This window comes from Lotus japonicus, chromosome 4 (assembly GCF_012489685.1).
Source record: "Lotus japonicus ecotype B-129 chromosome 4, LjGifu_v1.2".
NCBI lineage: Eukaryota > Viridiplantae > Streptophyta > Magnoliopsida > Fabales > Fabaceae > Lotus > Lotus japonicus.
Genome location: NC_080044.1, coordinates 12,544,694 through 12,557,818, shown reverse-complemented (window position 1 = coordinate 12,557,818; position 13,125 = coordinate 12,544,694). Strand labels below are relative to the sequence as shown.

Below are 13,125 nucleotides of genomic sequence, written 5' to 3'. Positions count from 1 at the left end.
AATTTCCAACCTTGATCAAGTTGGTATGTGACATGATTTTGAATGTCGAGTTGCACATGTTCATATTTAAAATGATCTGGCAAAGATATTTAGCTAAATGCTTCTTATTTATAGTTTGACATCATTAAGAGAACAAATGTCCTTATTTTTTGGACATGTGATGTTGCTACATGTTGCTAGTAGCAACATCTATATGCAGCAAGTCAATGGGTCATTATAATTCTCCATTGCAATTGGTTCATTGTTAGGAAACTTATATCTCTCATCTAAGAACTTTTTTGCTATGTGTCCAACAGACAACACTTAGATGAGATTAAAAGAAAGCTGAGATTATGCTATGAATTTGAGCTATTGCCAGAAGATATTGCATATCTTACTTATCGTTATTTCTCGGCATAAGGGGGAGAGAAAAACTAAGCAGCTCAGAAAATTTGTTTTGAATGGATATATACTCGCACACAAAAATATGAACCTGAAGTTCAAGAGATGCATTCTCTTATCAAAAAGGGATTTCTAAATTCCTTTATGCTGCAAATGACCTTCTCTATTGAAATTTTATTAGGCTAAGGCATGCCCAAACTTTGTTCCAAAGATAAATCTTAGAGAAGGAAGATGATCTTGTTATGAGGAAAATGATCATGAAAAGCGTAGAGATTATGAAAACTGTTTAAACCTCCTGAAGAGGTTCAGGTGCCTGTCATTATTGATACAAAGAGATCTCAATCGACTATATCTCTACAAGTTGAAACAAGAAACCAAGAACTTGAAAAATTGTCGACAAATGAAGTATCGCTCAATATCATAAGTGCGAGAATATTGAACCCATATAAAAGGGTGTGGTTCGCCAACATATAAAGAAGCAATTCGTTTGCAAAAATATAAGAGTCTTTGGACTTGAAGTCTATACCTCAAAGGTGGAAAATGATATTGCATAGTTGTTTGGTTCTGAATTAGTCATTGATTGACAAAATGGAACATTGTTTTAACCAGTTTCGATTTCATTGCCCAAATCTGAATATGAGAAAATTCTACATTAGAGATTCGTGCATCACCTTGCAGACAACACAAGACTAAAGAAGGATATTCAAAGGAGTTATGATACAACTTGAAGTCCTCCTCACTCACGAAGGCTCTTCAAGCACAACAAGATTTGAAAAGCTTGTGCGAAATATCGGAGTTCGTCGGCTGAAAGATCTCAATTAAAATGCATTGTACTCTTTTTTCCCTAACCATGTTTTTTTCCCATTGGGTTTTTCATGGTAGGGTTTTTAATGAGGCAATGTACAAAGAAGAGATATAGAATGATGCACTCTTTTTCCTTCACTAGGTTTTTATCCCACTAGATTTTTTCTAGTAAGGTTTTAATGAGGCACATTCTTAGGGGATGGTCATCAAGGTTAGGTGTTTGGGCCATACTAGAAAGTATGGGCTTGGCCCATGTGTATTTGTCTTAACCTAATGTTATATAAAGAAGGGTGGATGCACCAAGTAAGATATCCCTCATTCCACCCATTCTCTATTATTCTTGCTTCTCTCTACTCTTACTGCTCTCTTCTTCTCTCTTCCATCACTTGCTTAGATTTTGTTCATAACAGTTATTTCTTAAAGTTTGGCAGAATGACACTCCACCTTATTATTATCTAAAATCTACACTCCATATCATCTTAGAGACCAAGTTTAGGGATAGAAAAAACTCATCACTAATAATTGATTATAACGTCAATTGTTAACCAATAATTTTTTTAAAAAAATTATATCAAATAGTGCTAATTCAAATTCATGAATTAATGATACAAGTTTGTCTTCCATTCCTTCATATAGGTGGAGATTTGAACATCTCATGTTCCTTCAACATCGTCTGAATTCCTAGGTACATTGTGGTTCGGGGTGAGCCCTTGGATCTTGGGTTCAAAATTATTCTTGTAGGTGGATGGTCGGTGTATTTGATTTATGTTGTATGTCCAGCTTATCCTTGAGCGAGGTGCTCGACGTCGGGAAACAAGTCATTGACCTTGGTGGATTTGAACGGGGTAGACATTGGGGTAAACGATTTGAAGCTACCTCAACGGTAGCAATCATAAGAAGACAATTTATGTTGTTCCCCGATGTTGGGTCAAATGTTTGTGCGACTAGGCATGGATGAGAGGCTTTGGTGAATTGACCAGTGCGAGTCGGTTGTCACACATTCGTAATTTGGTTGTCTTATATGTATAACTCAGTCTAGTCAGATAAAGTGACTCAGCCACTGTATATGTCTGTGAGAGTATGATATAGGTCAGTGGGATCGGAAATAAGTTGCTCGCATTACAATGTTTGTAATTACCCACATATATACGACATGGTTTGGTCGAGGTGTGTAACGTCGTGCATTTTTTGGACGAGTATTATAATGTTGCAATTTGGTTGCCGAATAAGATAATCAACTGAATTAAAATTACAATATGACTGAAAATATTATGTGATTTAATATATCTCTAAAGTTAAAATATCATAATACCTAATGAAAAAAATATAAGAATACTAGGAATAGAAATAAGTAATTGAATTCATTATAAGACTTATTCTTTGAAAAAGTAGGATGTCACGTCGTTACTCGAACTTGAACCAAGATTCTCTAGAAATGCTTCCTAAGAGTAGTGTCACTAGTGTGTCTACCAATTTTACCATAGCAACAATTTACTTAAATTCATAATAACCGATTTTCAAACAAACATCGAGATTGAAAGAATTAGTTAAGTGTAATATTTGTTGACAATACAATATAGTTAAAAAAATGTTTAAATAAATAAAATAGTAATAATTTTAAAATTTTATATTATAAATTTAGAATATTTATATTCAAAATCTAGAACTATAAATATGGTCATTTTTTTTCGAAAAGAGAATAATTTATTAAAAGGGAGTCTTTCAAGAGAACAACCCTCTCAACTCTCAAGGTAAGAGAAAGTACACAAAGAACAAAAGAACTACAAGCCAAAGCCAGTAGAAAAGTTACAAGAAAAAACAAACTAAAGCAACTACAAATATAGTCTTAAAAATATTCTTGGATACATATTTTTTTGCGATATTTCTATTTGTACAAAAAACAACTTTTGGAACTTCCATTAATAATGGATTGCAATAGTGAAAATGTTTTCAAAGTTGTCCAATAACTGTCTTTAATTTCAAAAAATACATATGAATTATTTTTATTGTATAGAAATCAGATTTTATGAAATTATCATCCAACCAAGTAGTTCTGTTTTTCTTTTTTATACTTTAATGTGAACGACATATGTTTATTTTTTAATTAATAAATAAATTTTTATCTCATATTTATCATTAATTTCTCCGTTATTTTTTTCATATAAAATAAAGTAAGACATTCTTTAGATAAATTAATTAAACATTAAATAGTATAACATTCTACCTTGCTCTTGTCTTGAGCTATGTTGGCTCAAGCATTTACTTAATAAATTCATTTCGTTTTCAAGAAAAAAAATAGTATAACATTCATCCCTTTAATCCATTCCAAAATTATCCAAATGTATATACCTTTTATTATAAGGTAACATAATGAATTAATTCATTTTTTGAACGAATATTATGACTAATAAACAAAATTTAATATTATTTTTCCACTCATATAAATTACTTTTGATGATTTATAGAAAATATAAAATGTTCTAAATTTTTGTATAATTGGTATTATTATTCATTAGGGATAATTTGGATACTTTTCCTCCTCACATCTATAGTTTTCTATAATGTTCCAATAAAATTTGACACTTCATTTCACAATTTTTCAGTTTTAGTAATAACTATACATGAATATTTAAATTTCATTTGTTAAATATGTTTTAAATTTGTAAAGACTGGATTTTAGTTTGTATGATCAGTTTTATCCTCAACCTAAAATATAATGAATTGAACAAGACAGTAATGTGTATTGTTTATGATTAATATAATATATAAAAAAAATCATATGCATATTCGACATATATGGTGAGATAAGATTTAGCATTCATCCATTTCTATTTGAGAATACAATCATTATGTTCAACTTATGCATAATAATAAATGATAAGTAAATAGCGCATAGATTCTATAATTTTAAACAAACGTATTTTAAACATGTTGGGCCTTCGAAGCAGATGCAAAAGCCATTCTTTTAGCTCTCCTCTTTTGTCATCAATTCTGTTTTAGTAGGGTTTAATTGAAAGTGACTCAACCATCGTGGTGGGGTGGGTCAACTCGAAAGCTAATAGGTCAGCGAAGCTACTCAATGGGCTCAATCACATCGATTTCTGAATGGCTCAGGTTCATTGTATTGGTGTTCACCAAATATTTAGGGAGGCAAATGATATTGTCGACCTCTTGGCTAAGGAAGGTTGTAGTAGAGAGACATCTCTTTGGTCTTGTTCTGAATTGTAGCCCTGATTTTTCTCATTGTTCTTGATGCATGATGGTCATTATTTTGTGCTGGTTTCTTCTTGCCCTGCTTCTGGTCTATTGCCAGCGTTGAGAAGATTATATGTGTTGTTTCTCTCTGGTCCTGCTCCTGTTTTGTGGATGGTATTGTGTGTTGCTCGTGAAGTTTGCCGTGGAGCCCATCCTTAGAGCTGCAGTGATGTTGTTGCTGTTTTTTTTTTCTTCTTCTAGTTTTACATGTTTCCTTGTTCTGGTGTTTACGCACAAGGCCTGCTTTTCTTTCTCTTTTTTATCTTGTTGTTTCTTTTTGTTTTCTTTATGTTGTTGTAAGATACTATGTTCTTGATCATAGTTTGGGTTATCCCTTACTGTGTTTTTTAATATAATTCCCTTTTGGTTTTCCAAAAAAGTTGTTGGTTGATATGCATTTTGCTCATTGTTCATTTTTTGTTCTAATAATTCTCGTAATTTTGCTAATAGACTAATGCTATTGAAGTGGGAGAATGTTGGATTTTTTATATTATGTGGATTAGCCATAATCAATTAATCGAATTTTTTATTATATTGGTCAGAGAAATTATAATAGACTATATTGCTTAACGATCAAATTGATGAATATTGACATAAAAAAACCCCAGGAGAGAAAAAGTAAGGATTCATTTAAATAATTAAATAGTAAGTGGACTGAAAGAACCGACGAGTAATTGACAAACATGTTATACCTAAAAATTGTTACCTTACCTTTTTTGGACGAATCATATAACACAACAATAAGGCTAATGGATTTTAATTACAATTAATATTATTAATATGATCGAAAATGTTATATATATAAAAGACATTATAGGCTCTCAAGTTGAATATATCACATATATATATATATATATATATATATATATATATATATATATATAGAAAAGGTGGGAATACTCGGAATTGAAATATGTAATTGACTTTATTATCAGGCTTATTATTTGAAAAAATAGGATGTCACGCCCCTGCTCGAATTCGAATTGAGATGCTTCAGAACTAATTCTTAGGAGTAGTGTATCTACCGATTTTAGCGTAATAGCGGCTTACCTAAACTCATAAGAACCAACTTTTATCCAAATAAATCGGTGAGATTGAAAGAATAAATTAAGTGATTTTTTTTTTACTTTGATATATAATAAATTTTTTAGTAAATAGAATGATAATCAATTTTAAATTTTAAATCTAGAATATTGAATATAGACATTTATTTAATACTGTACGTATAAGAATAGTTTTTAAAATGAGATTAATTTCTATGCACCGACGGTGTAAAAAGTTTTACACCATCATTCAATCACAACCTTCCATTTCCTATTTTTAGATATTTTTAAATTCAAAATTAATTGTGAGCTAACAAAATGGAGGGATGTGATTGAATGATGGTGTAAAACTTATTTACACCGTCGGTGCATAGAAATTAATCTCTTTTAAAATACTCTTTGATTATAACTAATTAATATTTTTCGCAATATTTCTTTTTGTTAAAAAAATGTTGGACTTTTCCGTGAAATTGAATAGCCCTAATAAATGCTATCATAGATTCCTCTTTTTTCAAAAAAAAAAAAAACGAATGATTTAATTTTTGGTATAGAAGTCCACTTTTATAGAATTGCGATCCAACCAATTTTTTTTTTTGCCTATATTTCAATATGAAAGACATTTATTTGTTCTATAATTGATTATTAACAGTTGTAATACATTCGTTGTTTAGTTCATAATTTGAACCGATATTTATGAATAAATAAAAAAATATTAATTTTAATTTAATACTAGTTTCTTTATTTGATTTATTAAAATGAATGAATGTTTACAGCTCTGTAAATCGAGATTATGGTCATGTGTAGAAGAAATTATTGAAGGAAAAAAAAATAGTGAATGAAAGGATTCAAAAATCATGGGATCCCAAGAGCAAGGAATTCCAATGTCGTATATTGGTGTATATATTTTTCTTTAAGCCTTATTGTGTCAGGCTCCATTACTGGTGGATTCATTATGTAAAAGTTTTATCTGGTTTGACTTTGTTGTCAACCATTTTACCCAGCATCTCCTTTTCTTCACTTGTAAGGCGGCCGGTATAGGCATGGCCATGCAGATTCTCAGCTGGCTTAGTTTTGATTGGTATAATTTTTATTGAGGGTAATTTGGATAACTTTTCTGCTTTACTAAACTCGGATAAGTAATCTCGGGTGTTATCGTGTTTTTTCGGGGTCCCTTTTCATTTTTCTTTGTATGGTCTGGTCGAATTTTTCTTCCACGGGTGGGCTAGCAGAATTGTTGTGGTTTTTAGTTCCATATGGGGTGCTGATTGGTTTCAAGGTCTTAGGTTATGTGGGGAATTATGAAAACGACAATAATTTGGGAGTAAATTTGGTGCTGCAATTCTAATTCATGGCTATAATGTTTGAGGCTAGGTTACTACTATTTTGTTTGAACAATTTACTATTTTAATGATGTAATTGAGTGTGATCTCGTGGGTTTGATTTTGTGGTGCTTTTGGGGGTTTGGTTTGTAAGGCACTCATAGGTATTGTGGTACTCTTTCTCCATCACTGGGTTTTTATTCCATTTGGGTTTTTCTTAGTAAAGTTTTAACGAGGCTCAATCCTAAGTTTCATTTTGAGCCTTGGTTGTATGTTTGATCAATTTTTCAATAAAGTTCCTTATGCGGTAAAACAAATGGTTTGGTCGAATTTTTCTGTGGTTTTTTAGCTTGTAGTGACTTGAGAGTGTTTCTATATTAATATATATCTTTTATCTTTCTAAAGAAAAGTAATGGTTGAACAAGATATTAACTCTGATATTCATCAAGAAATATTACATTTTAGATTATTTAAATGATGAGCTTATTGGTATACATAGGAGGGATTTGACTCTTCTTAAGCGAGTAGTCACTTTATAGAATAAAGAAATCCATAATAATCGTCGATTAAATATTAACGGTTGGAATTATGATCATTTGCTTACATATGCATAAGAAACTATGTTGTTCTCTAAATTTCAACAATTTATTACTCAATCAATTGTTATGGTTACTTAAGTTACCCTCTAAAGTGACCACTCACTTTATAAGAGTTAAATCCAACTTCCATGTATATTTAAGTAAAAGAGTACGAGCATATACACTTGTCTATTCTCTTGGAAGTAATACATAACTAAAAATATTGGATACATTTTGATTTCAACTGTTGATTTCTATACACTTATTATGACTTATTTTATCCTCTAACGTGAATCACTCACTTAGAGAAGATAAGTTCTTGGAGTTTAAAGTTTAAACTTTTATTCAAAGAACAAGTCAGATGTTAGTGCAGTTGCACGGGACCTCACGCGTTGCGTTGTAATCGTATTTAAATTATAAGGCATGTATGTGCCAAAAAAACATTTATTTATAAATAAATATTAATGTAAACATGCTGCTGAGTGGGGTTTGGATTTAGCATCAATTCCAGCGATTATTGTGGTGGGTTTTATTGCTGCGTTTTGGCGGCGTGCTGTTGGTATGACGGTTTGCTATGTGGTCTTCATGGAATGAAAATAAAGGTGATAAATAATGATGGTGTGGGGATGCAAAATTCGGGGGGTGTGTGTGGCGTGGTTTGGCATTAGGATTTGGCTATCTGTATTGGATTGCATGGTGTGAGGTTTAAGAGTTAGTTCCTTAGAAATGTAGCATAAGAAGTTGTTGTTATTGTCTTGGCTTATGGTGGGAGGTTTGCTATTGTCTTGGCTTATGGTGGGAGGTTTTTTATGTGATTTTTGCAATAGATTTGTGCTCTGCATTGTGGTTGAGTTTACAACGAAGGGTGTGCTCTCTTGGGATAAATGGTGTGTTATTGGTGTTGTAATTTGGAGTAAACAGTGTGGTTTTGGAGTTTATTGTCTTGGAACGCAGTTGCTAGGTGTTTTGTTGGGTGTTTTTTTAAGGCTATCATAGGTGTGCTATATTTGCACCCTAGAGTTTGTTGCACTCTTTTTCCTTCCTAAGGTTTTTTTCCCATTGAGTTTTTCTTAGAAAGGTTTTAATGAGACACTTTCTCTAAGTGTGTTTTGGGGTTGGTTGTTTTTGGTCAACTCATGAGAGGATTGTTCTCATGAACTTCTTTTTTCCATTTAATTTTTCTTTGAAGACAAAAGGTTGTGTATTCTTAATAATATATAAAGCCCATCCACTAAAGTGGGCCACATTATTACTTAATATCCACATGTTTTCATTCTATTGGTTGTTTCTATTGAATTTCCAAATGGCTTATTCTAATTGGTTCACAATGATTAATTTTCATTGGTTGAAATTAATGAGTCAATAAATAAATTAATAAGTTATTAAATCATTCATGTTCAATTAAGATATTCAAATTTTGAATCAATTTTAATTTGGAATTTTATTTTTTCCACGCGTTATCAAGATCAGTTCAAGTTTTTCCTTTTTTATTTATTAAGATACAATTATTAAGATACCAACAATTATTAAAATTTCCTTTTTTATTCTACTTCAGCTACAATTGTGCAAAAAAAAAAGGAATATACTTCAGCTAGAAAAGATGCCACCATACGTTTTCAACAGAGGAACCAAATTCAGCTTCGTCCACCACCGCCCTTCAACAGCGACATCGCCATCTCCATATGCCCCAATTGTGACTCTCAGTAGAAAGCCGAAGCTCAAGTGGTGCGCCTCTACTGCAATCTCTTTTCAAGCCCCAAGAATTAATATCTCCACCACACCAAGAACTCACCTCCTTTCTCCGACCTCCTCAAAACCCATCCCTGATTGTCACTTGAGATGCAGACCTGAATCATTTTCTGAGACATCGAATTCCTCTGCCAGAGGAACATGCTTCAGTGTCCTATGGCATTCACGAATCGATTGTCCTTGGAACATGCCCCCTCTCTGATAAACACATTATTCATTTTGTGTATTTTGATTTCTTCCTGCTTTCATCCATGATCCATGTCTTCTTTTTTTATTTTTATTTGAATTTTGCTTGCTGCATTCCAGGTTTGAAAAGGGTTTGGTTTTCTGCTTGGTGTGTCATTGTACAAATACACTGCTGAAAGTGGCTTAAGTGCTTCCAAATAAATGTGGCACAGGTAAATGTTCCTCCTTTAGCTGCAATATCTCAAGTTATTTCAGTTTAATATTAATTTTCAGAGTTTGTTACAAGTTTTATATAGGTTCATCAGTTTGATAAGCAAGGTTGGATGAAATAAACAATTTAAAGCCTATAAGTTAACAATGTGCTATACTGATGCAGGGTTGGAGAAAAATCTAACTGAGGTTGAGTTGTTGCGGATGAGAAGAGAGAGAGTATATGAGGTTCAAAGGAAAATGGACCAATCTGAACTTGAACACGACTTGAGTGGCTTGGATGTAAGTAATTGTTAGTCTCCATCAAAATGCTGCAATTACATTTAAATATGTTTTTCCACTCATGTGCACTTTATGTAAAAACTTTTTGGACTTACCATGTAATACCCATCTAGGTAACCAGCCCAGTTTAATAAATGTTATGGCTTTTGATTCAGTTTTGTTTTGAGAGTGAAAGTCACAATTTGAGTTTTCCATTTAGTTTTGGTCAGTTCTAATTTTGAAAGCTTAATTTCCTTTGTTTTTGGTGAATGTCTCAAGGTCATTGTATAGTTAGTTGTTTTAATTCATATTGTTACTTTTGAACAGGAAAACTTATGATCACATGATTTTGTATCTGTTTTTTTTATAGTAATTAGCATGTTATTCTATAGATAACACTTCACTCTTTTGGTACAATTCGAAGGGGAATTTCTAACACTAGTGAGTTATTTTGATGATGGTTTTTGCACATTACTCATGGAAATAAATGGTGTGGACTTCTTCTGTTAATACCAAGTTAGCAGAGCCGCTTGCCCATAAAAAAAGTTGGTAACCCTTTTTTTTTAATAGTATTTTGAGCATGTTTGGAAATTCTTCTGTAATTGATTCTGGAGAAAAAATTGAGGAAGAAGCTTAGTGAGCAGCTTCTCTTTGTGCCAGAATTGATTCTAGAGAAAAAATAAGTTGATCCAAAAATGCTATAAAAGTATATATGGAGCCCAAGGAAGAAAATTGATGGACATTGCTTCCAGTTTTCAATGTATTGTTTGCGAAAGGTGATGTTAATGGATTGTTGTGTTTGAGGAGCTCCATTGAAATTAAGGTTGAAGATTTAAATTTTGTGAGTTAAGGTGCTTCCACAAAGTTTCAAGCTGTCATGGGTTGGGGCGAAATTGAGGAAGCTGTATTTGGGAGTGGGGTTTAACGTAAGTGAATGATTTTTCCTCTTTTCCAAGCAGTGTTATCAAATAGCGGCTATAGCGGCCGCGACCCGCTATAGCGTAGCGGATTTTAGGGCCACCGCAATCGCTACGCCGCGACATAGCGGCCACCGCGAGAAGCGCAATTGCGGCCGCGACGGCCGTAGCGGCGCTGGAAGCTAAACGGAAATAGCGGATTTTGAGGAATACTGCACGTTTTTTTTATTGTTTTGGGTACTTCATGCACTGGGTGTTGAGTACAGGTCTTACTATTGCAAACAGATTGCTAAACATAGTGAAGGATTATTATTTTCTACTTGGCTTTGGGTCAAAGTTTTAGCGAGTTAAGGTTTATTTTACCCATTGTTTGGCTTCTTACTGCAGTTGACAATTTATAGCTTTCATTGAAGAAAAGATGGTCTTTGGCATTGTGAATTCATGTTTAATGGGCTTTCTGCAGTTTTGTTTGTGTGAGTGCCTTTCTTTTTAGGAAAATGTGTCTTTTGGCAAAATATATTGGTGTTTTCTGTGGATCAAGATCTATGCATGTCCGATATTTGTTGGACTACATTGCTTTATTATCCGATATTTTGATTGTTTGATTGATTGAATGGAAGAATTACAATTAATTTTTCATGTCCCTTTGTGAATGGAAGCATCGCTCAATTAAGCTTGAAAGCATTACTTTTGCCATTATATAATGCTTCTACTAATAAGAAGGCTGATTCAATTCCAAAGATGAAGAAGAAAATGATAATGAGCTAAAAAAGAAAGTCATCTCAAACAAGAAAAAGTTGTGACATTTATTTTTGCTGCTTATCCATTTTTTACTGCCGTCTTCCTTTTGAGAACTGTACTGAAAGGTTTAATTTGGTTTCAGCTTCTTTCTATTAATTTGGCATCATGGCCATTTTGGAAATGCTTGGTAGTTTCTTTTTCATTTTCCAGGTGTGGGATGCTACTGCATCAGACCCAAAGTTGCTGGGGTTTTTGAAATCTTATAGCAATACCGTACCTATGCCTAGGCATTGGAGTCAGAAGAGAGTTTTTGCAGGTTAGTCATCATTCTAAACCGATAGTTATGGGTTAATTATGCAAGCATGCCTGATAGCTGTGGCTTTCTCTTATATATATGTATGTTGTGCTTCCAGGGGAGAGGCTGTGGCAATTACCAAGCCTGGACCTGTAGGTGTTTGGCAATGGGCATCCTTGAGTTATTTGTCTTTTATTATCTGTTGTATTGAACTGGCATATTATGTGATATAATGGGGATATATAATCATGTGATATTTTTGCATAATATTATTGGGCATTGATTTATGATAAAGGTGCTAATAGTTCTGCTTTGAATTTTCATTTTCCTTTCCATAGTGCTTAATGCTCAGGCTGAATTCCTCTTATGTGAAATTTGTTTAATGTTGATGTTACTTAACGAACTTATCCCAAATTCCATTTGAGCAGCACATAGCAAATGCTTTTGGTAAAACTAATGAAGATATATCTAATAATGATTCTGGAAGATTTATGGTAAAACTGGAAGATTATGGGACCTAGATACAAAGAGAATCAGACTCTTTAGTCACATGGTGGGACCTTAAGCACTAACTTATCTTTTAAAAAAACTCCAATGAAGAAGTTAGTCTGAGTGGATGCTAAAATAGTAGTATTATTGGATTTTTTATCTATCCTCTTTTTGTGGACCAAGTAATTATAGTCCGGGTAATTATAATGCCTTATACGAATAACATAGGAACTTGGTAAGAAAAATAGATGATTTGCTTCTTGAGGATTGTGCGCTATTTAAGTGGACGTTAAAACATGTAGGAATATAGTTACAATTATTTATGTTTAATTACATGAGGCAGAATATTTGACATGTAGGAATTAAAACACTTTTAATGCAGGCTAAGGATATCTTTGGATGATTTTACAGGCTAAAAATCTTCTACGGGGAGAACATTCTATAGTTTTAGGCCTTTTTTCATAATTTAAAAAAATTAAAGAATAGAAATACATAAAATTATAAAAATTAGATAGTTAAAATATGCCGTGCTGAGATTATAAAACAATAAAATTTTGAAATATTTTTCTTAATTATCTAAGAAAATTTATTTTGTTTCAGTTTTAGTATCTCATTTTTTTATAATCAAAGTATTGATTGATGTCTAAAAACACTGAACGTAAATAAATTATTTCACTACTTTTTCTTAAGTCTTAAAAATAAATTTTAGATATAATTATAGATACATCATATATAAAAAAGTTAATTTTAATATTACTTGAGTACTTTTTCTTAGTTTTTAAAAGTAATTTTAAATGTAAATATAAATACCAATATGATAATTTCATGATGAAAAATTTCATGCGGAGATTAGAAAACATTAGTACATATATATTTTGTATTTATTTATGTTTAAAT

The 13,125-nt window shown here is 32.2% G+C and overlaps 1 protein-coding gene across 4 annotated transcripts; it reads left to right on the top strand.

The window, feature by feature from the left end:
• Window positions 1–8,958: 8,958 nt before the first annotated feature.
• LOC130713881 (pre-mRNA-splicing factor sap145-like) lies at window positions 8,959–12,033 on the top strand. 4 transcript variants are annotated; one of them, XR_009011059.1, is made up of 4 exons: window positions 8,959–9,105; window positions 9,436–9,527; window positions 9,692–11,760; window positions 11,858–12,033. XR_009011059.1 is itself a non-coding variant. In XM_057563700.1 (3 exons), exons 1-3 carry the CDS (start codon window positions 9,673–9,675, stop codon window positions 11,893–11,895), a joined length of 279 nt encoding a protein of 92 aa, XP_057419683.1. In that variant the 5' UTR covers window positions 9,570–9,672; the 3' UTR covers window positions 11,896–12,033. The 4 variants fall into 4 exon arrangements, 1 of the variants encoding a protein (XP_057419683.1); XR_009011060.1 differs by having other exon boundaries at window positions 8,967–9,527; window positions 9,692–9,807; window positions 11,655–11,760; XR_009011058.1 differs by having other exon boundaries at window positions 8,962–9,527.
• Window positions 12,034–13,125: the final 1,092 nt, after the last annotated feature.